The 25,537-nt window shown below is 40.4% G+C and overlaps 1 protein-coding gene across 5 annotated transcripts in view; it reads left to right on the plus strand.

Annotated features, from left to right (window-relative positions):
• ttc28 (tetratricopeptide repeat domain 28) overlaps positions 1-25,537 on the plus strand; it is a 705,429-nt gene that overhangs the window by 193,295 nt on the left and 486,597 nt on the right. The window contains exon 1 of one of the 5 annotated variants that reach the window (XM_048556334.2): positions 13,802-14,255. The exons of the other annotated variants lie outside the window; for them this stretch is intronic. Coding sequence (XP_048412291.1) covers positions 14,229-14,255 — 27 coding nt within the window. The 5' untranslated portion in view covers positions 13,802-14,228. Of the gene's footprint in view, positions 1-13,801; positions 14,256-25,537 lie in introns of those variants that run through there. 5 annotated transcript variants of the gene reach the window in all.

The following is a 25,537-nucleotide window of genomic DNA, read 5'->3' on the forward strand; positions in this document are numbered from 1 at the left end:
AGCTTTTTTTTAAACATCTTTCCCTTCTTTACCTCTCTGGCATATGTGACTTATTCCTAAAACAATAGTTTCAAAGTGAAATTACTCTTCCAAGACCTAGGCAATCTGATTATTTTTAGTTGAAACCCGTTAGTGTACATTAGTCAGATACACGGAATATCACGCCTGAACTTATGCTTCATGCTGTAGCTTGCTTTTCCTGAAAATAAAATTGCATAACTCAATTTTAATGCCTCTATCCCAGCTTGGATTGATAACTAACTTGACAGCAAGGAGGGATCAAACCTTGTACTTCTTGTGTGTTGTGTGGCTCTATTACGAGTTCAGTTCTATCTGAGAGAAGTCTAAGAAAATAAGTCAACGTCACTATAACGAATAATGGATGAGTGAAATTGTTCATCTCAGATCAACCCTTTTATCCTGAACTAAACTTTTTAAGGTAAAGCATTCTGTCACACAGTAGTTTTCCAGTATTTATTTTGTGACTTTGCAACAATAATTGATAGATTTAGTTTGATAAGAATGTTAAAACAAACTCCAAATCAAATGCGAATATTGTCAGGTTCTGTGATATTGCAGATGGTGGATTACCTTCATTCCAGCCAAACAGATGGTCTCAAAACTGAATCCCAGACCTGTCTGTCACAGGGAGTGTTCCTACAATGCTGGGAAGAGAGTGTCACTGTCAGCAGTGATGCTGATAGATGCATTAGTTTGATCCAAAAGAAGAACAACTATTTTGAAATGATCACCTAGTGGCATTGATAGTAACTGTGGAGAAGACTGTGGGGCCTACCTTCCTTTCTAGCTGAAACAGAATGTGTTAGAGGATCTGACAAGAGTAAGTAATTCCAAAAAAAAGTGGATTTCAAGATTTAGACATCATAATCTCAGCAAAATTTGCTTTATATTACCTAGAACTAGTCATCATGGAGACAACTAGTTTTGCCTGTATTCAGTAACAATTGCTTGTACTGAATAATAGGGAATGAACTCTTTTGAATCTAAATTCCTCCTTTCCAACTTTAGCATTAATGTCATTGAAGTAAACATTAGTGGACGACATGTTGGGAAAAAACATGACATAGTTAGTCACTGATAATAAAGTGTGAAGCTGGATGAACACAGCAGGCCAAGCAGCATCTCAGGAGCACAAAAGCTGACGTTTCGGGCCTAGACCGTTCATCAGAGCTCTCTGATGAAGGGTCTAGGCCCGAAACGTCAGCTTTTGTGCTCCTGAGATGCTGCTTGGCCTGCTGTGTTCATCCAGCTTCACACTTTATTATCTTGGATTCTCCAGCATCTGCAGTTCCCATTATCTCTGATACAATAGTCAGTCACTTCTGGGGCTCACCAACAGCACATATGATGGAGAACTTTGCATCAAATCCAACAGATGGCGTTGGACAGACTCCCTGGATTGTCTGTCACTGAAATAGCGGTGGTTGGTACAGCCTCAAAATTAGAATAATAGGAAATACTGAATGTTGTGGTTTACAATGTTCCTTCAATGCAGCTTGCTAGAGGGATTAATAGATGGTGCAGCTGAAGAACTGAGACTGATGGAATTTAACTGTTACAGCTAGAGTTGTGGATAAGAGTTAAGAGATTAATGGAATTCTCTCCACTCCTATCTACGACAGTGATGATTTTTAATCATTTTTTTTCTGAATTATTTTCCCCTTTAAAAACAGACAGTGATGTGTTTCCCCAAACCTTGATGGTGAAGTCCAATTTAAAATGGTCCACAGTAATATACGAGGTAGTATTTATGACTGTATTCAAATCTCAAGGGTATGGTTCATGACACTTTTAACATATACATGCATTCAGGAAGGATTGAAAAGGGGAAGGAAAGGAATAAAGTGACAAATTATTTAAAATCAAGCCATTGGAATTAGTTCTTGTGAATTAGAGAATCCAGTAAGTCTGTATTTAGTTGAAGTTCTTTCTTTCAGTTGACAATACACAGATTTCTCTTTTGCAGGAGCACGGATGTAGCCAAATTGTAGGTGAAGGTAGAATAGCTGTAGAGTCACAGAGATGTACAGCTTGGAAACAGACCCTTTGGTTCAATTTGTTTATGCTGACCAGATATCCTAAATAAATTTAGTCCCACTTGTCAGCATTTGGCCCATATCCCTCTAAATCTTTCCTATTCCTGTACCGTTCCAGATGCCTTTTAAATGTTGTTCACTTCATAAATGCACCACCTTTTGTGTGAAAAAGTTGCCACGGAGGTCCCTTTTAAATCTTTCCTCCTCACCTTAAACCTATGCCTCTAGTTTTCAACTCCCCCAAGTCTGGGAAAAGACCTTGTCTATTCTCCCTATCCATGTCCCTCATGATTTTATAAACCTCTGTAAGGTCACCCTTCAGCCTGTGCTCCAGGGAAAATAGCTCCCACCTTTTCACCCTCTCCCTGTAGCTTAAATCTTCTAACCACGGCAACATCCCTGTAAGCTGGGAATTAGTTCATTATGCAAATGAAAGATCTTTTATTCTCCAGAAATTAAAAGATATGGAGGTCGTACTCTGTTCCCTGCTATACTCCTTTTACACACACGACTATCTGGTCAAATTCTGGCCCAACTCCATTTACACGTTTGCTGAGGACACCACTGTAGTAGATTGGATATCAAACAATGACAAGGCAGAAGACAGGAAGAAGATTGAGTGCTTAGGGGTATGGTGTAAATACAACAATCTTACTACCAATGTCAGCAAAAGGAAGAAACTGGTCATTGATTTCAGGAAGCGGAGTGCAGGGCACATTGCTGTCTGCATCACTGGTGCCAAGGTGGAGATGATTGAGAGCATCAAGTTCTTGGGAGTAATGACCACTGACAATCTGTCTTCATCTACCATGTTGACACTACAGTCGAGAAAACACAACAATGGCTCTAGTCCCTCAGGACAGTAAGGAAATTTGGCACGTCCACAAATTCTTCCAAATTTTTATAGACTATCCAGATGCATCATAGCTTGGTATTGAGTTTTGAGAAGATTTGTAGCTCAGGTTGAGGTTCTGGATACGAGTTTGCTCGCTGAGCTGGAAGGTTAGTTTTCAGACGTTTCGTCACCATTCTAGGTAATATCGTCAGTGAGCCTCCGACGAAGCGCTGGTGTTATGTCCCGCTTTCTATTTATCTGTTTAGGTTTCCTTGGGTTGGTGATGTGTTATGTGGTATGTGGTATATAGCTTGGTATGGCAACTGCTGTTACCAAGATCATAAAAAACAGGGAGTTGTGAACACAGCGTAGTCCATCACGCAAACCAGCCTCTCATCTATACTTTCTGTTGCATCAGGAAAGTAACCAACGTAAGCAAAGACCCTTCCCAGCCCAGTTCTATACCCTATCCCACCATCTTCCATCAGACAGAAGATAAAAATTTTGAGTATACGTACAAACAGAACATGAACCCTACTGTTATCAAACTTTTGAATAGACTTCTTACAGGTAATGTTGATCACTCTCTCTGCACCTTGGCCGTAACATTGTATCCTGTACTCTGTTCTGTTATCCTGATGCACCTGTATAGTACAATCTGCCTGTGAAGAACATAAAACAGAGCTGTTCACTGTACCTTGGTACACGTGACAGTAATAAATCAAATCAAATCAAATCAGAGGCAAGTGTTTAGCTAAACCAGGAGCTACTTTCCATTCTGGTGTTACAAGCTGATTGATGAACAAAAGTCAAAGCTGTATATTTAAAGGTGATTCAAATAAATCAGTAATTTCAGTCATGTGGCTGGCGATTTGGATTAAGCCTCACAGAAAACAAGGTGGTTTTGATATTACCTTATCAGAAACCATGAACTGTGGAGACATTTGCGCCAAGGTAATCAATGATGGTTTTTGTTATGGTCCTATGTTCAGAACTGGTTGAGGCAGATATTTCACCAACTAGTCCTGCCTATTAGCTTGTCTAGAATATGCACGTAATTTAAGGTCTGTCATAATCTAGGGGTGATGAATTAACTTTTGTCTTGGTAGTTACAGAAATTTCTGGAATCAGTCAATTTCTCATAGAAGCCATTTGAAAATTTGATACAAGTCCAAACTTTTTTCTGGAAAAAAGGATTTAGACAAGGTAATATACCTCCTAAAAAGCAGTTCTCTCTCTTCCTGATCTTTGACATGACAGCCGGATTTAAACAAGGGATATGATGAGATTTTAGTAGATGTCACTGATAAATGTATCAAGGAGTATATTTTAAAGTAAAAGCTTTTTTAAAAAATAAGGGCCTGAAATTTGCAATTTGTAACAATGGCAAAGTTGTCAGCATTTGGCAGGATTAAAACTGACAGTAATTTCTAATGTTCATACATGCTGTTAAAAGCAGAAATCCAGAAATTGTTCACATTGATACCCTACTTGTCTTCTAAATGTGTTGTTGCAGGCTTGTCAAATCTATGTTGAATGCGTTGGCAGTGAATTTCATTTTTTAATGCTCTATTTCTGTTGTAATAACTATTGAAAATAGTAAGTATTGTTAAATGTGATGTAACCAAGTTTTAATGATGTTATTATACCATGAGTGATATTGAACAACTTCTCCAGTCCTGAAAACTAATTTTACAGATATGGAGTGTCATTACCTTAGAACAACTTTTACAAGTATTGAACCAGAATTTATGTGAGAATCCTTGAGTCTGATCGGCTGCTCACTTTCTGATGCCAATGATGCTCCACAGATGATGCCAGACTGACTGAATGTAGTTTCACAATAGGGGAAATTGATCGAACAAACCCTGTCTGATGGGTAGCTTTTTTTTGTGGTGAAATTTGACCCTTTACTGATTGCAGAATTAAAAACAATATGCTCATAATGTTCTCTAATTATGTTACTTTGGAGATAGGCAATTTGTGTAGAAACCATGAAGAGGAAGAGGGGAGAGATATTCTTAGGACTGAGTCATTTTGGATGATGTTCGCTCTTGGATTACTTGCTACACTCTGAGGCAAAATTACTGTCCTATTGTCCTTTGACAAATTGATAATGTCATTGTGCTTTTTTGGAAAAAAAAACAAAGCAGCCAGCTCTAAAATGGTTTGAACATATTAAAACTGGATGTGAACACCAGAGAAACATAGAGATTACGAGCAGGAGTAGGTCAGGTAGGCCCTTTTGAGTCTACTCCACCACAGCTGATCATCCAGCTCAATAGCCTTTTCTCACTTTACTCTCAACTGTGTGGGCTTTGTTATCGTGGGATGGTTTTGAAATCTGCCGCCTTCATCCCCAAAACTATTTCTGCAGATGCTCCTCATGATAAAGAATTCTAGTTCTGCTTAATTTCTCACATATCAGGTTGACTGAAGTTGATGATCTGGCATAAAGCTTCTTCAGACGGGGCACAAGCTTTGTTTTTTTCTTCTCTTTCTTTCCTTATACCCAAAAGTGCTATCATACACAACTGACTGACATTCCCACCTCCGATATCACCATGAATCTCTTTTTGTTTTCTTTTTAAGCACTAATCACCGCCAGTAAAACACCCATAGAGCCAATTAGATATTTACCTGCAAAACCCATTAAATGCAAACTGTCAAAAGTGAGGGGAGGTAGGGAGCGAGGGAAGGGACTGAATCAAAATGGAGTTGCGGAGGGAAATAAAACACCGTATCCCCTGTGGTGCCTACCTCTCTCTAAATTGCACAAGATTTGTTTGTTTTCCATCAACCTGTTCAGGGATGTTTTATTCACCTCTGGAGCAGGTGGGACTTGAACCTGGGTCTCCTGGCTCAAGAGTTGGGAACACTGCCAAATCCCGATGATGATCAGCTGGTTTATCTTTGAATGGTTTTATTCACTTAAATCCAATTACCTAGGATTAAACCAATAATTGTATTCCTGCAAAGACTAGATGGAGAGGAGGTAAACCTTCATGTTATTTTACTGAAAAACAAAATGCAAATTTCATACATTTGCCTCGTGTGGAAATTTAGTTTAAAAATAAACAATTTGATTGTTGAATATGCAGTTTTCTTCCTTGCTGAGAAGCATGACTAGAGGTGAGTAACTGCCAAAGCTAAACTGTTCAACCAACAAGCAGTTTTACATCTAGCCGGTAAGACTGTTTGGCTCTAATTTCTTAAGGCTTACACAATTTTACAAAGCTAATGGTGTGTGACATCCTGTTCAGAAATACATAGATCTGTGAAGTTTGTTACAGCAGTTGCTTTGACATAATTGTATTTTATAACCATAAAACAGCAATTAAAAGCACTTTGGACAGTAAGGACTGTGTTTAATAATCAACGTTTTGTATAAACCATTGAAAACTGAGATGATACCTACTGAATTCTCAAAGTAAATCATAATACTAGCTGAACTTTTTCTGGCCTGAGATCAGTAGCTCTCTATTTTTGGAATCAGATGTTTATAAATTAATCACAAATTCAGGCTGACACATTAAAGGATCGCAAATGAGATTAAAAGCAGTGTGGCTTAGAATGTGTAATTCTTCTTGTTGGTTGCAATCAAACGTTCATGGTTTTCTAAAAATATAAATAAAAAGACTCACATTTATACGGTACCTCTCATGACCACATGATGTCTCGAAGCAACTTGTAAACATTGAAATAGTTTGAAACCTAGGCATTTGTGAGGTAAGATACATTGTATCTAATGTGAGCACAGCAAGCTCCCAGAGACAAGACACTGATAATCATAGAATCGTAGAATACCTACAATGATTTGGAGGTGCAGGTATTGGACTGGGATGGACAAGATCAAAAATCACACGACATCAGTTTATAGTCGAACAGGTTTATTTGAAGATGCAAGTTTTCAAAGTCTCACTCTGACACCTGAAGAAGGAGTGAGACTCCAAAAGCTTGTGTCTTCAAGTAAAACTGTTGGACTACAATGTGTAAGTAGGTCAGTTGGCCCATTGAGTCCACACTGACTTCCGAAGAGCCACCCAGAACTGCCCCCTACCTTATCCCTGTCACCCCCCATTTTCGATTTCTAATCCACCTAATTTACACGTCCCTGGATACTATGGGCAATTTAGCATGGGCAGCCCATCTAATCTGTGCAGCCGTGGACTGTGGAAGGAAGCCAGAGCATCCGGAGAAAATCCACGCAGACAGGGGGAGAATGTGCAAACTCCTCATGGACAGTTGCCAGAGGCTGGAATCCAACCTGGGTCACTGGCACTGTGAGGCATCAGTGCTAACCACTGAAAATTTTCATACAAAATGATTTTTGGTGAAATTCTAGAAATATATCTGGTGACAGTGAGTTGCATTCAACTGCTTGATTGATTATAGAACATTACAGCACAGTACAGGCCCTTCGGCCCTCGATGTTGTGCCGACCTGTCGTACCGATCTGAAGCCCATCTAACCTACACTATTCCATGTACGTCCATATGCTTATCCAATGATGACTTAAATGTACTTAAAAGTTGGCGAATCTACTACCGTTGCAGGCAAAGCGTTCCATTCCCTTACTACTCTCTGAGTAAAGAAACTACCTCTGACATCTGTCCTATATCTTTCACCCCTCAATTTAAAGCTATGCCCCCTCGTGCTCGCCGTCACCATCCTAGGAAAAAGGCTCTCCCTATCCACCCTATCTAACCTCGATCAGTGGTTTTTATGCTTTCAGTTGCTGATACTGTAAATTCTGGAATTCCATCCCTAAATCTTCTTACCTTTCATCCTCTCTTTATTTTACTTTTAGGACACTCATTGAAACATATATCTTTGCCTCATATTTGGTCATCTGCTCCGTTATCACCTTATGTGGCTTCATGTTAAACTTTGTTTGGTGACACTCCTGATTTGATTTGGTTTGACTTGATTTATTTATTGTCACGTGTAGCTTAGTACAGTGAAAACCTTTGTTTATGAGAATACAGGCAGATCATAGTTAGGAAAAAAAACTTATAAGAGGGCATGCAGGTTATGTCGCACAGGGCATGCGCTAGACAAGATCAACATTAGCAATATCAGCATTATTTGAAGTTAGAGAGTTTATTTATCGGTCTGATATTCGCTAGGAAGAAACTGTTCCTGAATCTGCTCATATGTTTGTTCAAGCTTCTGAATCTTCTGCCTGAAGGAAGATGTTATGCAAGAGCATTATTGGGGTGCAACGGGTCTTTGATTATGTTAGCAGCCTCTCTGCAGCCATGAGCCATATAAATGTAGTCCATGGATGGAAGGTTGGCTTCTGTGATGTCCTGGGCTGAGCACACAACCTGCTGTGGTTTCTTACAGTCCTTGGCAGAGCAGTTGCATTACCAGGCCATTATGCAGCCAGACAGTATGTTCCAATGGTGCATATGTAAAAGTTGGTGAGAGTCTTTATGGATATGCACTTCAGTATGTTTTACTATGTAAAAGACAGTGCCCAAATTGCTGATATCTATAGCTTTACAGGATTGTGGGGAGAGTTGAACTTAGACAGCAAGACCAAGTTAGAGTGAAGAGTTTTGAGAGATGATTAATTCTACTCACCTCATCAAAACCTGAATTGGAATAATTTGCAAGTTGGCTGCAATGCCATTTTCAGTCTGAATGTAAAGATGCCAAAATTTGAAAATGTTTATAATCAAGTAGTTGACTTTTTTCTAAAAAAAGAATGTTTCTAGATCCAAATGACATTGAGGCATTTAATTTTGTGCTTTTGCATGTTACAGTTTTGAATTTTGATGAGTGATGTCTAAATTGCAACTTACAAGCTCTTACAATAATTTTGGCCATCAGCTTCTTGGCCTTGTGGGTACATGGCATGTAGGCTCCTATCTATCTATTCCTGTGATAACAATATTACTTTACATGCTGAAGTATGCAAATTTCTTGTGCTGTTTGCTTTGATATATTTATCAGCTTCCTAAGGGTGGCGGAGTAGAAAAGACTGCACTTGCATTGGCAGATTGAAACCATTTCCAATTTGTTTAAAATACAAACATTTCAAAATTCTCTAGGCTGAAGAGGTTTGAAAAGCTTCATCATTGGAAACTTTGACAAGCACATGTCTGTGATTAAGAATGTGAATGTTAACGCATGTTACTTACGGTGTGTGATCAAAGTGACCACAGAGGTCATATTGGATAGGTGGCTGCATGTGAAACGGACAGTAATGCAATAGGCTGGACCAAAAGCTGGAGGTCAACTGCAGGTGTTGGAGGAGTAGACCAGTCTGGACAACAGTGGGAGAGAAGACAAAACCATGATAGGAAGTGGAGAGCTAGGGACAGAAAGTGGAGGACATCGGACAGCAAAAAAAATCTTCAAAAGACTAACATTCAATGAAGTTTGCTTTGGGAGTTTCAGCTTTGCATATGATGTGTTGATATTTTGTGGATCAGAGTTTGATTTTTGTTATGCATGCTCATTTGCTTTTTTTAATGCACGTACAGGCGTTTAAAATGATTGCTGGAAAACGGCAATGCCATGTGTTTACATATTTGAGTCATAGTACGATAAAGGTTTTATTTTATTTTATTTAAGTTAGCTGTTGGAGATGATGTTTAATCTTGATTTTGCCTGACTCAAGCACAAATGGGCCATTTATTGTTGCGACACAGAACTCTAATCTCAAAAGTTGTGGTTATCAATCTTCAGGGATTTCTTCACTCAAGAAATAGTGACACATTCTCATTCACTACTTGGCATGTTCTCTGAAAGACTGTACCAATGCTGCAACACAAAAAACATAGTATGTTTGCAAACAATTTTAATACTATGCATAAATACAAATGATATGGCATTGACTCAATAAATAGTAGAAATGTAGAGACATATCAGCAACTTGTATATCCTTTCACCTAACTTCCAGCAGAACTCATTATTCAAGGAAAACCAATGTCGTAGTTGAGAAGGCATTTTCTTTCTGTACACCAACACATACTAATAAATTTTAAAAAAGAACAATATATGTAATTGTAAAGGCTGTGAACATAATGCACACTTCACCCACTATAGACAGGCAGAAATCTAACTGTGATCAGAGATAATGGGAACTGCAGATGCTGGAGAATCCAAGATAACAAAGTGTGTAGCTGGATGTACAGAACAGGCCAAGCAGCATCTCAGGAGCACAAAAGCTGACGTTTCGGGCCTAGACCCTTCATCAGAGAGCTCTGATGAAGGGTCTAGGCCCGAAACGTCAGCTTTTGTGCTCCTGAGATGCTGCTTGGCCTGCTGTGTTCATCCAGCTACACACTTTGTTATCTAGAAATCTGACTGTGTCACCTAGGATTATGTCACCAGCATTTTGGGGATTGTGGACAGCAGTTTGGAAATCACATATGTCCTGTAGCAATTGCCCAGCAACAGAAGAGGAATGCCCTCTTTACAGGCAATCTATGCATTTTGAAACTGTGTACTGATTAAATGTTGGTACATTAAGAAGGTTTCATTTTATTCTCGGATCCCTCCATGTGAATTTTTTGATGAGGCTCAATTTGCAGCCCATTCTTAGTCCAGAAAAGGTGGAGCATTTTCTCTGTGGCTGGGTTGGCATCAAATACTGAGTCCATTGCAGGGGGCACTGAACAATGGAATGCTCTGGCCTGGATGCCATTGAATGTGAAATGTTGAAACCTATCCAAGATCCAGCCAGATGAATGGTAAATATCCCACTATACTCCTCAGTTGAATCTTGCAACTTGTAACAAGGCTTTGCCAGATTGAGAGTTGAACCATTTGCCACAGTCTCAGCTCTGATCTGTAACCACAGAGATGATGTGGCTGGTCCGGTTTAGCCAGTGATAGTTTTGCCACATCATTCATGCACTGAGGACAATTGAAAAAATCAAACCTCGCCATATTGCCCAGGAGGTTTATGGGGACGGAATTGGATGGGTTGGTCCCATTGAAGATCAGAGGAAAGCTTATTTATCATATTATTTGATATGGTCATTACTTGTTACTTACATGGTGTAATTGTTATTAGCTAAAACTTTGATTGCGTTCATTTCCTGATGTGGATTGGCGTCAAAGCGCCTCATTATACCTGTGATCTTCAATTGGCAATTCTGAAGACTTATTTTACAAATATTAGTGGATCATTCACATATTATGAACAGTTAAAGAAATGAATCCTTGTTATATTGCTCAGAATGTTTATAGGGTGGGAGTGAGTAGGTTGATGAGTAAAATCTGTGTCTGAACAAGCAGTATCTTTAGTGTTCTAATACCTGAGAAGCTTGTGACAGTACTCTGACTCTTAAAAAATCTTCGTAACACTTGAGTGACAGACGTGAATGTATTAGAATCCCTTGCCTCTGTGGCAAAAATGCAAGAAAACCATTTTTGTTATGAAATGAAAAGGACTGAATGTTTTGTCTTTTTGACTAAGTGCATGTCATGTCCAGTTTGTAGGAATTTTTGCTGCAAGGCTGAGTGACTATTCTTGTTGCATCATACCAAACTGTCATGATAATTACTGACACCACTCCGATGATGTATTTTATGTCTGACATCTGCCCCATCTTACCACATGCCATTCTGGAACAAATTATTGTTCACCACAAGTCCTGCAATTCACCTGCATCCCTGGCCACTTTAAAAAATGGTTTTGCACCTGGACAAGCATTGTCAATACAGGGCTGCCCTGTATAATTGCTGGTGTTTACTCCAGAAATGCCAGAAAGGGGGTGAAATCAACACCCAACTTTGTGGGCAGGATGCTGGATCTCCTGCTGGGTAGGGAGGTGCACAAGTCTTTTTTTCCCCAGTATCTGAAATGGAAGCCACAACACCACACCAGTTTCATCCAAAGTTTCCACTTAGTTAAAGCAGTGTGTGCTGCATGGATGAATGCCCAGCAGTCAATGACCTCCTTCACTCTGCCAGTATCAGTACCACCATCATCATCTCCAATACCTCACACTCTCTATTTCTGCACCTGCACCTAGCTCCCACCAAAGGTCATGCTCTGTCACTCTCACTATTGCCTGCAACAGATTCCCCCACTCATCCTCACACACTCCAACCAATGACATCACTATTGCTGCATGCCCTATACACTGCCTGCTCACTCAAAGCACCTCTCCACCCGCACCAAAGCCAATAGCTGCACCACCGCTTTCATCTTCCATGATACCTGCCTCTATCTTATTTTAAAGGAAAATAGCCTACAAGGCAGAAAGAACAAAGGTGGGTGGTGCATTGCTGCCATATGGCTTCCCACTCCTTGTGTAGAGAGGATCCTGACTCTAATCACTCTCACACAGGACTGGTATCAGAGGCTGCCCTTTACTTACTTGTGCCAGGATTCCCTGAATGTAGGCTATCCCCCTTGACTGAGGTCTGCTGGCAATGCTGACAGGCTCCCTGGCTTTGTGCCTATTCTAAATGGCATAGAAAGCAAATAGTAATATGAGCCTGGTATCTTTGACTGAGGAGGCAAACCATAACAAGGCAAGGCAACACAAAGCAGGGATGCTGTGAGCATTATGTCAGCAAGTGAAGAGCCTAGGGATGCAGCCTGGTTCAGTCCAAGAACTGAAGTGTATTCCTCTCTGCAGCACTATAATGATAGTTGCCAGTGCAACATTGAAGCGCAGAAGCTTTCTGCGAGTAGATTGAAATTGTGCCATGAGGTTTTATAGAGGCTGACATGTGACAGATGCCAATGTCTGCAGACAGGTGCGGGGTGAATATCAACAGTGCGTTAAACGAAGACTTGAAATATGCATGAGGGAGAAAGAAACCGATGGAAATGCTGATGGGGTTTGGGGAGGATGCTATTGTGGAACATTAATCCTGCCACAGAACGGTTGGACCAAATGGCCTATTTCTGTACTATAGATTCTATATAATTGTACGTAATGTGTACGTAGAACAGAAGGAGGCTTTTCACCTATTGCGTATATGTAACACTTCTCAATTAGGTCAATTTTATGAAAGAGATGTCCACCTTTGTCAGAGGATCAAACTCTCTGCAAATCCATACAAAAAGTATTGAAACAAACCTTGGTAAATTGGTCACTAGAATATGAAAAATTCCTGCTTTATAATAATCAACCACAGTGAAGGATGGGCAAATATAAAATTCTTGAGGAAAGTGGATATTTATTCTTTGTAGACTGGGTGGAATGGTAAGGGAAGTGGAAGGAATGGGAAAGTGGTTGGAATGGATGGGGTAGTAGGAGGTAAGGGAGGTGGGTGAGTTGTTGGGGAGGTTGTGGGAAAATAGAGTAGAGTGGGAAGGTGGAGGGGGAAGCAGAAGGAGAATTAGAGTGAGGGAAGAAGTGGGGAAAGGGGTGAGAAGCAGGATGAGAAAAGGCAGTTGGGAAACAGGAGGAGAAGAAGGTGGGGAGTAGGATGAGAAGGGATGGGGAGCAAGAGGGAAAGGAGGTTAGGAGGAGGAAGAGAAAGCCAGGTGAGAAGCAGGAACGGAAGGTGGTGGGGAGTAGGATGAGGGATAGGAAATAGGTGGGAAGGGGATTTGGAGAGAGGATGTAAAAGTGGGGGAAGCAGAAGGGTAAGGGTTAGAGTAAGGATGAGATGGCAGAGTGGGAGACGGAATGGTTTTGGTATCTTAAGGTCTTGCTGACCCTTTAATTACATTCACATTGGAAGGCATCTTATTCTTCCCCCTCACCCATTCAAGGGGGAAGTTTCTACTCTGGCACCAGTGAAATGTGAAGGGGCTTCCGAGCGGCGGCGCGCTGCGCGGCCCTGCTGGAGACGAGGAGGGTGAGGCGCGCGCCGGCTCGCGGGAGAGCGCAGCTTGACGGGGGCGCGCCGGGGCTGTCACGCTCGCGCTGCACGCCCTCCGACAGCCAGAGGAGGGAGGCTGAAAATTCTCTGCCTTTCAATTGACTTGAGTCAGTGCGAACAGTACGGAGCTGAGCTCTGGAGCGGCAGGAAAAGAACATTCCCACAGCTGCCTCACAGCCTTATTTTGTGATTTTTTTTATTTTGGAGGAAGAGAGAGAGGGGGAAGAAAAAAGAGAGAGACTGTGATCCATGTTGTGAACTGCAGCCAGAATTATGTGTCACCCTTAGCCCATCAAGAAAACCTGCTGAAGGCACCTTCTTTTTAAAAAGAATTCCTACTGTTTTCTCTTTCCCTGGGATATTTACTGCTTTCGGGATTTGTTTTTCCCTTCTCCTCTCTTCTTGAAATATGGTGCAGTTGTGAAAGCCAGGCGAGAGGGAGCCTTGTCAGAATGTCCAACCACTGCTGTAAATCTACACCAGGTTCCTAGCCAACCTCTTGATGCTCTCTACATTTCTGCTTTACAAATATGATGAAATGGCAGCCCCGGAAGAAGGTGAGAGAGACTTTGAGGGGAAAAGAAGAGAAAGATACTCAGGTCAAATTCCAGTTTGTCAAAGCGTACATAGTGTCTATCACTTTTCCTAAAGCAGAGATGGCAATGGAATGCGATTTTTCTTTTTATGTAGTGATGACCTGTCATTCTTAATGATTTGTCCGTCTGTTATCTGCGGATGCCGGGGGGAGGAAAAAGAAACTTCACCCTTTTATTTTGTTTTTGTCCCCGTGTTGGAAATTCTCAGGTGTGCAGCATCGGCTACGCAGGATATATTCGTGTTGACTGCGCTGTCCTATTCACACGTTTAACGTGCGTATGGCCAGCGTTTGCAAGTCAACTGCACACATACATACACACAGCTAGTTGATGGTGCTGAGTTAATTATTAATTTATTGTTGTGAAACGGGACTGAAGGGTGTGATTGATATACGCCGAGATGTAATTTTGAATACGTATAAACTGTACATGCCAGACTGACTAAAACCACATGTGGGCGGAAAAAATGCACAACTGTGCTTAGTGTTGCTATTCGGGCTGTGTGGCACTGTTATTCCGTGTCTCCTTAAACTCAGAGTGGGATTGTCGTACTCTATTTGTTTCTAGTTTCTCAATTTTTCCAACAATTTTATGTCTTACTGTTCTCAGTTTGAAATATTGCACATGGGTGTGACATACAATCCGATTGTGCATGGGGGAGCGAGAAAAGATTATTGTGATAACTTGGTACGATCAGTCTGCTTTTCGAAACGAATTAACCGTCGACATTTTACAGACTGTAGGAATATCTTAGACACGGGTTGGATCTTGCTATTTCCAAAAAAAAAATACACGTTCTGAGCAATCCGTGAGTCCCACTGGGGGGCGTAATGAAGTTTTTAAACCAAGGTCGGCAAAAGTACAATTCTGATGTTTTAGAAAATAAATTTTAAGCAGTTGACTAGTTAAGGTTTAATCAGAGGCCATTGAAATATGTTTTTTTTGCTGGGGGAAGAGTGTTAACTGTTCCACACTACATATGTAATGACATTTTCGCATTAGTTTGTTCTAGTCGGTAATGTTCGGGGTTCGAAATCTTAACAAAATTTGGCAGCCTTCGTTAAAACAGATGTTAGATAATCCACAGTGTTTGTTTGATTTTGGGCACAGTTTGTGTTTCCATTAATTGTGATAGCAGTGGGGCGGATTAATTGTGTGAAAGACATTATGACTAATTCTGTGCATTAACAAAAGGAGTAAATCTTGCCACAAATCAAATTTATTTCCTCGCGCACTTAGGTGTTTTTAAAAATCTTGTTTATTCATTAAACCATTGATTTTATAGATTTGTGTATCTATCAAATGGTACAGTAAGTATTGTGGGTTCCTCTTTGCAATTATGGAGCATCGAACAAAATTTGAACTTTTAATTAAGGGAAGTGAGTTTGACATATGGCCAGAAGTGTAAAGTGGGTGGAAATGTCCTTCGTTCAGTATCCTAACAATTCAGTTAATTTAATAACGATATGCTGGATCTTGGTAGTAAGGGCTGTATTAATTCTTGGCACGGTTTGTAGTTTTCAGGCATCATAACTATGGCACATTTCCCACTGAATGTTTTGCTGTTCTAGTATTGTTTTTTTTAAAGGAAAGGTGCCCCAAAGAGTTAAGATCAGAAGGTTAAAATGTGACGTATTTAATAGAGATCAGCTGTTTCGAAAGGCTTGGCATGTTTACTGTGGGGGAATTGTTCAGCGGGAAATGGCTGGATGCTCAAGAATTCAGATTCAGACCATATTATTGGAAAGTGGCTCCTGGGAACGCAGAGGTGCCGAGCACAAATTTACATTAAATTGACATTAAAAGCGAGGCAGGGGCGGAGAACTCTGAATGGACCTCTCTGCTTTCAAAACAAAAGATTAACGATGCTCCTGTTTCCTGCGAAAAGGTGCTGCAATATACATATCTCATTGCATACACAATCTTGAGTTAGTTTATCAATCAATTCAGCGCTATAACCCACTTTGGACCAACAAGCAGCAAGTTACAATGAAAATATGCCTGAATTATAGAAATTTGTCCCAGTCACATCATAGAGACGTGAGGAAAAACAAATGTGAGGCAGAACCAAAGAATGACGTTCCAAAAGAATAATTCGAGAGATGGGGTTTAAAGAAGAAAGCTAGCTGAAAAGACTGATGAGTTTAGGAGCAGGACTAATCGTATGCTGTCAATGTTGTGGTGCAAAAGGATATACAGATTAAAAAAAATTGTTAGATAATGAAGAGCCATGAAGGTAGAGATTTGCAAATTATTGAAACAAGCTAAGAAGACTGTTGAGCAGGAGCCAATTTAACTCTGAAAATGGGAGTGACGGTTGAATTGGATTTGGCAACAAATTTTGGATGACAATTTGCATGCACCTATAATTTAAGCAGAAGTTTAAACTTGTGCCAGGGCAAGATTATCCTGGCTTTTATTCATCTCAATGCTTTCATTGTGTTTTCTCACAGAAAGTTGAGTTAAAATTAACGAAAGGCGGAATTATATAGCCGCTAAATGTTCCTATGCAGATTTTTATTAAATTGTGAGATTACAAGTAAAGCCAGCAATTATTGCTCATCCCTCATTGTCTTGGAGAAAGTGGTAGTGAGATGCCAAACAAAAAACAGAAGTTGCTGGAGAAATCATAGAACTCCTGCAGTATGGAAGCAGGCCATTCAGCCCTATACCAACCCTCCCACCTAGAGTGGTCCACCCAGACTTAACCCCCAACCTTATCCCTGTAAGTCCATATATCTCATGGTTAACTCACCTAGCATGTACATCCTGGACACAATGGACAATTTAACATGACTAATCCAACCAATCTGCACACTTTTTTTGCCTTTGGGAGGAAACCAGGGCAGCTAGAGGAAACCCACACAGAAACGGGCAGAATGAGCAAACTCTGCACAGACAGTCGCCCGAGGGTGGAATCGACCCACGATCCCTGCGCTGTGAGGTAGCAGTGCTGTCACTGGGCCACCATGCTGAAAATCACCAAGTCTCACAGCATTTGTAGGGAAAACTCCAGAAGCCTGAAGAAATTTTCTGAAGAAGGGTCACTGGACTCAAAATGTTAACACTGAGTTCTGTCTATGGATTGCTGCTGGATCTGCTGAGTGGCACAGTGGTTCAGTGGTCAGCACTGTTGTCTCACAGCATCAAGAACCCTGTGTGGAGTTTGCACGTTCTCCCAGTGGTTTCCTCTAGGTGCTCCGGTTTCCTCCCACAGTCCAAAGATGTGCAGGTTAGGTGGATTAGCCATGGGGAATGCAGGGTCATGGAGATAGTATGGGGTGGGGGGATTTGGGTAGGCTGCTGTTCGCTGGCTCAGTGTCGATTCCATAGGCTGAATGGCTTGCTTCTACACTAGGGATTCTATGAACCTCCAGCAATTTCTGTTTTTTGTTTCAGATTTCTACCCTCTGCAGTTTGTTAGTCAAGATTAGTTACATGGTTCCCACTGAACTGTTTTAATTTAATTTCAGATTTGTTTTTGAATTTAGATTTCAGCGTCTACCATGATAGGATTTGAATTCTTTCCCAGAACATTTGCCTGGATTCTGGATTACTAATCCAGTTGCATTTGTAGAATGTCACTGCCTTTTCTCAGGTAATTTACAGTGGTCAGTGAGAAGTCTATCTGCTTAATTTTTTCACTTTATTCATGAGATGAGGACGTTGTTGACTGGGTCACCATTTATTGCATATCACTAGTTGCCTACTGGAAAGTGATGAATTATCTTCTTGAATTGTTGCAGTCGTTATGGTGTAGGAACACCCATGGTTCTGTTAGGAAGTTCCAGGATCTTGGTCCAGTGACAGTGAGGGTTCTGGGATATAGTTTCAAGTCAGGTGAGTATTTAACCTGAAGGGGAGCTTCTAGCTTGTGGTGGTGTTGCTGTCCATCTGCTGCTTTTGCCCTTCGTGGCTGTAGATGTTTTGGGTTTGGAGGGAGATGTTGTTTGAATCTTGATATGTTGCAGCGGTGCATCTTGTCAATATTAAATACTGCTGATACTGTACATCAGTCATAGGAGGAGTCACTGTTAAGCATTGTAGTAGGAGCAACGGTCAAGGAGTGTTATGCTCTGAACCATGGCAAGCTGCTTGACTGTTGGAGTTGCATCCAGACAGGACAGTGGAGAATATTCCATCACACTTCTGACTTGTGCCTTGTAGACACTGGGCAGGGTTTGGGAAGACAGGAAGTGAGTTGCTTGCAGCAGGATTCTCTGCTTCTAACATGCTCTTACATCTGCTTCATATGTGTGTATATAATACGGCTGGTCAAGTTCAGTTTCTGATCAATGATTACCACCAAGATGTTGACAGTGGGGAGTTTAGTGATAGTAACATCATTAGAACATAGAACAATACAGGCCCTTTGGCCCATGATGTTGCACTGAACTTTTACCCTAATCCTAAGGTCTATCTAACCTTCACCCCTGCCTTTATAGTATCATCCATAAGCTTATCTAATAGCTGCTTAACTGCCCCTAACGAGGCTGACACCACTACCCTCTCCGGCAATGCATTCCACACCCTGACCACTCTGAGTAAAGAACCTACCTCTGATGTCACCAACGTCCCCCCCCCCCGCCCCAACCCCGATATCTACCTCCACTCACTTTTAAAATCTTTGATTGCTAAGGAGCAATGGTTAAATTCTCTTGTTGGAGATCATTACTGTTTGGTGCTTGTGTAGTGTGAAACCTAATTACTACATTATCAACCTTTAGCCTGGAAGTTGTCTGCATCTGCATGTGGACAGTGTTAGAGCTTTTGTTGATTTTCATGACATTAAGTTTTACTGTTTGATCAATTTTGGATCACAGCTATGAACTGGGGATTATTGGCCAAAGATGACTTCTGGACTGTGGGTAACAGTTGTGTTAAAAGGAAAACATACAGAACAAGCATTTGTTTATTCACGAGGCCAAACCAGGAAGTGAATTGTAGTTTAGTTCTTGATCAAAAGTTCTGCAGATGCTTTGCCACTGGGGAAGAGCTATATGTATGAACAGATAGCAGAAGTTGGCTGTTAACAAGGTCCATACTGGAGAATTGGTTCCAGCAAGTCTGGAAAAGACCTTCTGTTCTAGCAGATGGCACGTGTTGAATGGTAACTGAGACCTCATACAAGAGGCAATCTGTTGGGGAGCAGTCAGAGCTTAAATTGGGTTTTGGACTGTGTTTTCAGTGAAGGGGAGTCTGGCTATTGATGCTACAGCATGAAGATTTGAAGGCTCCCTGCCTAACCTCCCATGGAATAGCTCTTGGAATATCAGAGATAGAAAACTAAGATGTAAATAATATTGCCTTTATCTGAGTTATTTGTGAAAGGTGACCCTGATCGACATCTTCAGAAAATCAACAAGGTGCCATTGTCTATTTTCTTTATCTGCGTTTGTTCGTATGTCTTCCGTGTGACTGGAGTCTAAAAATGTAGGTTTATGGCATCAACCTATTCAGTTACCTTGTCGGTTAATTTAATTCTTCCAAAGTTAGATGGCAGATGTTGTTAAAGGCAGATGGGATTAGTTTAGAATGGCATAATGGTTGGCACAAATGTGGTGTGTCACAGGGCCTGTTCCTTTGCTGTACTGTTCTATGTTTTATCACTGCTTGTTTTAAGTTAAATGCTGATTCAGTAGAAGAATCTTGCAAGTAAAATATGACTCCTTATTTTTCATACCCAAATGTCATATCTTTGTTAATATATATTTCCCACTAAAAGTGTATTAATGTCCTCCTGTTTCAAAAAAAGCAAACCACTCAGTTGAAAAGTTCTAATTTTGTTAGTATGCATTGGACAGATCCTCTTCCACACTCTCAGCCACACAATATCTTGATGTACACTCACACTGAAGCAGAATTAAAGGGTAGAATTTATGGCAATCAAACGTTGAATTAACCCCAAAAGCAAAATACTCTGTGCTAGAAATCTGAAATAGATACAGAAAATGCTTAAGATGAGAAACTGGCTTTTATGGCTCCTCCCTCTTCACTGTCCAAGGCCACAAACATTCTTTCTCGTTGAAACAGTGATTTACATATGTGTCTTTCAGTTTGGTATCCTATTCACAATGCAATCCGTTCTGCATTGGGGAAGGGCAGTTGCAGCCTAGATGCCTGCTTTGTGGAACACTGTTCAGTTTGCAGATATGCCCCATAACTTCTCATGGCTTGCCATTGTGATTGTCCACTTTGTTCTCATACTGACATCTCTACCCTTAGCCTACTGTAGCGCTTGATTGAAACTCCAGAGAAACTTGCTGAACAACATCTCATCTTTTGATTAAGCACTTTACAATCTGCTAGTCTAATCAATGACTTCAATTTCAGACCGTAATCTCTGACTCCCTTTCTTTGCATGTTTCAGTATTAATCTCGCATTTCTTTCAAATGGTAACTGTTCATCATTCTTGCATTCACATCTCTGGAAGTTAGTCTTTGAGAGGTTGAGACCAGATCAGCTTGGAGCTAAGCATGAAGTTACTTTGTTGTGCTCTGTTCTGATTTTAAATAGCAGTCTCAGGAAAGAATAATGAAAGCTATTCAAAAACTTGAGTTTCAGACATGTAACCAGCACTGTCAGAAGAGCTGAGAGACGGTTTTGATGACCCTCATCAAAAAACATTGTGTTATTGGAGGTAAATTATAGGTTGTTTGTACCATCTGAAAAATAATGGGTTTTAGTGCCTCTCCTGAATCTAGCTGTGGCTATGCATTATTTTGGGTTCCTTTGTCTGGTTCTGACCGGAATATTTACACAATGCAAGGGTTTGACATTATTTTTGTTCACTGGATATTTCTAAATCCACATTTTAATTGCTAGAGTTATTTCTAAAGAAATCAAGAATGTAGTTTAAAATGAAATTGGGATCTGTCTTCATTACATTGCTGTTGGCATAATGAAGGGACTCTGGTTCTTTCTCCATCATCCACACCATCTATTCTCCTTCCTCTGACACTTTCACATGTAGGCGCAAGACTGGTTCAGTATTTCAATCCCACTTTTTTGGAGTTCCAGCTATTACTTCCAATTGAAACAGCAACTCAAATGCCATAATTTTTCCAGTTTAGTGTGCAGTATTTCCCGTTCACACTAATCTTCTGTTTATAATTATTTATCAGATTCCTGTGCCACTGAAACCCAGCGGATTTTGCTAGTTTCTCACCACGTTTTACTAATTTCTGGATTTTCATCTTCTATGTGGGTAGTGGGAACCAGGAAATCAATATGCTTACCTTTGGAAAAAGTGCTTGCAAAGGTGGGATTCTCATTACAGGTGGATCCTAACAGGCTGCTGTCCTCCTAGAGAGAGTTCTCACACAACCATGGGCTGCCAGTGCTGAACCTGGCTGTTTAAATGGTCCATCTTGGTACTCTGGGATTACGTTGTGATAAAATGTTCACAAACTATACCTCCCACATGCTCTTCATTACATTCATCTATGGCAACTATGCTGTTCACCTAATTGCCTACCCTCTCCCTTGCCCCTCATATTCCCCATGCATAGCCACACCTCTTCACCCACACACATCATGGCACCTCATTGCCTCCATGCCAAGCTATGCCCCACCCCACCTGGCACTGCTCCCCTGTTGTATACTGTCCATGCTAGACAATGGCACTCTAATGCCCATTCACTCTTTATGTGCTGTGTATGGAATCAGTGAATCCTATGTTGATGATAAGATACATTTTAAACGATTCATACATGAAAATTATTTTTACTAAAACATAATAAAAGTGTCAGGTATTTTAGTATAAATCATCTTCAAATTAAAAATATCACTAACAGAAACTGTACGCACTTAAAAGTTTTATAGAGTGCCTACAGCGTGGGAGGAGGCTATTTGGCACATCAAGTCCACACCGATCTCTGAAAAACATTCCACCTCCTCTGCACCCCCGCCAAGCCTAACTCTGTAACCTCACATTACCCATGGCTCATCCAGCTAACCTGCATATCCCTAGATACTGTGGAAAATTTAGCACAGCTAATCTACCTAACCTGCACATCTTTGGATTGTGGGAGGAAACAGGCAGCACCCAGAAGAAACCCATGCAGACACAGGGAGAATGTGCAGACTCTGCACAGACAGTCACCTGAGGGTGGAATTGAACCTGGGTCCCTGGTGCTGTGAGGCAGTAGTGCCATCTTCAATTAATAAATATTGTGAGATTGCCAGAATAGATCAGAGGGCAGGAACTGTCATTCAAACAGTTTTGTTCCCCCCGGGTTGCTTCTGTTTCAACATTTTGAAAGATGTCTTCTAAAAGATTCTGGAGTGGGTGAATGTGCATAACGTATCAGAGCAAAGCATGGAAAGTGTAATAAGCCTCAAGGTTTTGAGAAGATTTGTAGCTCGGGTTGTGGATGAGGTTGTAGATTTGCTTTCTAGCTGATATATTTGATTACAGACATCTTGTCACTTTATAGGTAACATTGTCAGTGCGTCTCCAGTAAAGTTTTGGTGTCCTGTCCCGCTTGTGATTTAAATGCCTCGGTTTACTGGGATGGTTGGCATCACTTCCAGTTATTACAATGAGCCAAATGAGGTGGACAGACTTTGGCATGGCGGTTGTGAGGAGCAATGGGAGTTAGGTTGAGGAACATAATGCGTTGTAGTGTGTATGGCTAAGACCTTTTTGAAGTAATCTTTCTGAAGGTTGCTTCATACAAGTTACAGTCATGATCATAGTTACTGAATCTTTCACCTCTCCCCCATTTCTTCTGTTTCTCTGGTTATGCCCCTTCTTATTTACATACCATTGTGTGCATACTATTTCTGCTGTCTGACCATTTCCTAGTCAACGTCACTGCATTCTACAGGTTTCTTTTGTTTGCCGCACATGCTTGTATTCTTTTCCCTTTCATCTTTTCCTTTGTTATTTCTTGAATGTTGTAATATTTTGTCATTTTGTGAAAAATCAGTTATGTGGCTCTTTTTTTTTTGGAGCCTGGCCTGAACCGCTCAGCGTCTTCAGCAGCTTCTGTTTTTATTTCAAGATTATTTTGGTTAGGAAGGCCTCTGAGCTTATATGTGACAGGCATGCACAGAGTTGTCATCGGCCAACTATAATAACTTAAAATTTTATTACAGATATGTAATAAAACTATTGAAGAATTTGATTCCTATCCTGTTGGCCCATAGAATAAATTTGAATTCTGCTTGTACAGACAAGATTTTTGCCTTTGATAGTCTGGTGTTACTGTGTTTTCAGTTCTAGCTATCTGAAATTTTTTTACATGGTAGACTTTTTTTTTCCCATTTATGATTCAAGTAATATATTAGTGGGTGGTCTTCAGAAGATGCATCGTCTCAACAGGTATCTCAATGTTATGTTCAATCATTGAATGAAATGGGATTTTCAGTATTGATAGGTACAGTTTTATCATTCATTTATAAATTCACCCTCTGAATCTGCAATTGAAATAAAATTTCCTGCATTTATAATTATATCCTCATATCAGTTGCAGCTCCACATAATGAATGCATATATATCCCTCACAATAATGGAACTAGTGAACCTATAGATAGCTATAATTCAATATAATCCTGTAATTGAAGTAATTTTATAGATAGCTATCTTTTGAAAAGCATGAGTTCGCTCTTAGAAACTGTAAGAAATGACCCTAACAATTGCAGTGTTATTGAATAAACCATGAATGAGGTAGCCCACAGAATCATGGCACATAGCTTGAGGTATTGTCAATTCGAAATAACTTCTGTGCAGTAAGCGTATAGATTGAAATAACCCCAAAATTTAATTGTTTAAAAAAACTGATGTACAATTCTGAACATGTCTGGCAGTTAAATGACTATGCAGGAATTTGTCACATTACCTTGTTAATCACTGGCTTAGAAATTAATTTGAATCTTTTTTTTTGCTGCAGAATTTTAAAATTGTGTCACAGTAACGGAATTTTTATATTTGCATGGGAAATTGCTATATGATTATTACTATTACTGGTGCTGAAACTGTCATGTAGCTCGATTAAATCATTAATCCTGGGCACTGCTTGATAAAGTACTTTTGTTTCGAATTTGAGCATTTATTTTTACTTCACTCATGATATCATTGCCCTTGAGATACGGGGTCATTCGTTGGCAGAGAGGGCATCAGGAGAGTAATAAATGCTTAATTTAGTATTGTACATAGCGTTGAATGAAAAATGGCAAATAAAACATGGCTTTTAGGATTCCAGGATCTGGATTCTAGCTCTAACTTGGGTTTCAACCCTACTCTCAGATGACGGTGAACCTTAAGTTGGTTTCTGTTTTCACATTTCCCTGAATTCCAGCTTACTGTGGCTGTTAGAAAGCGGAAAACAACTACAGCCAAGCATTGTAAAACATTGTTTCTTAATCACAAAATTTCTATCAGGTGGAAGTGAATTTAAAAGATTTAAAGAAAACATTACTTGCCTTTCCTATGAAGTGGACATACTGGAATCCCATTGAGCATCCTGTATTCAATTTATGCTAGACACTGGCAAGTGAGTTTTCGATTTTGTTTCAAATAACCCTTGGAACATTTGTGAACTCAAAGGCAGTGGGTCCACTTGCCTTTTTTTGTGCTGTTTCAATACAACATTTAAGCTCGCAAAATAAATCACTGAAGTAATGTTTCACATCCAGTACAATGGAATCATTTAGCGAATTGTATGAAGGAACTAAGCACAATCTGATTTGAGATAATGGGAACTGCAGATGCTGGAGATTCCAAGATAATAAAATGTGAGGCTGGACGAACACAGCAGGCCAAGCAGCATCTCAGGAGCACAAAAGCTGACGTTTCGGGCCTAGACCCTTCATCAGAGAGCTCTCTGATGAAGGGTCTAGGCCCGAAACGTCAGCTTTTGTGCTCCTGAGATGCTGCTTGGCCTGCTGTGTTCGTCCAGCCTCACATTTTATTATCTCACAATCTGATTTGATCTGTTTTTGCCAAATAGCGGCTGAGAAAACATGAGATTTTAATGATTATTTCACAATTGTAAATGTGAATGATTGAACTAGGAGCTGATATAATGTCCACCTGACGTAGAACATAGAACATAGAACAGTACAGCACAGAACAGGCCCTTCAGCCCACAATGTTGTGCCGACCATTGATCCTCATGTATGCACCCTCAAATTTCTGTGACCATATACATGTCCAGCAGTCTCTTAAATGACCCCAATGACCTTGCTTCCACAACTGCTGCTGGCAACGCATTCCATGCTCTCACAACTCTCTGCG

The sequence above is a fragment of the Stegostoma tigrinum genome, chromosome 26 (genome assembly GCF_030684315.1).
Source record: "Stegostoma tigrinum isolate sSteTig4 chromosome 26, sSteTig4.hap1, whole genome shotgun sequence".
NCBI lineage: Eukaryota > Metazoa > Chordata > Chondrichthyes > Orectolobiformes > Stegostomatidae > Stegostoma > Stegostoma tigrinum.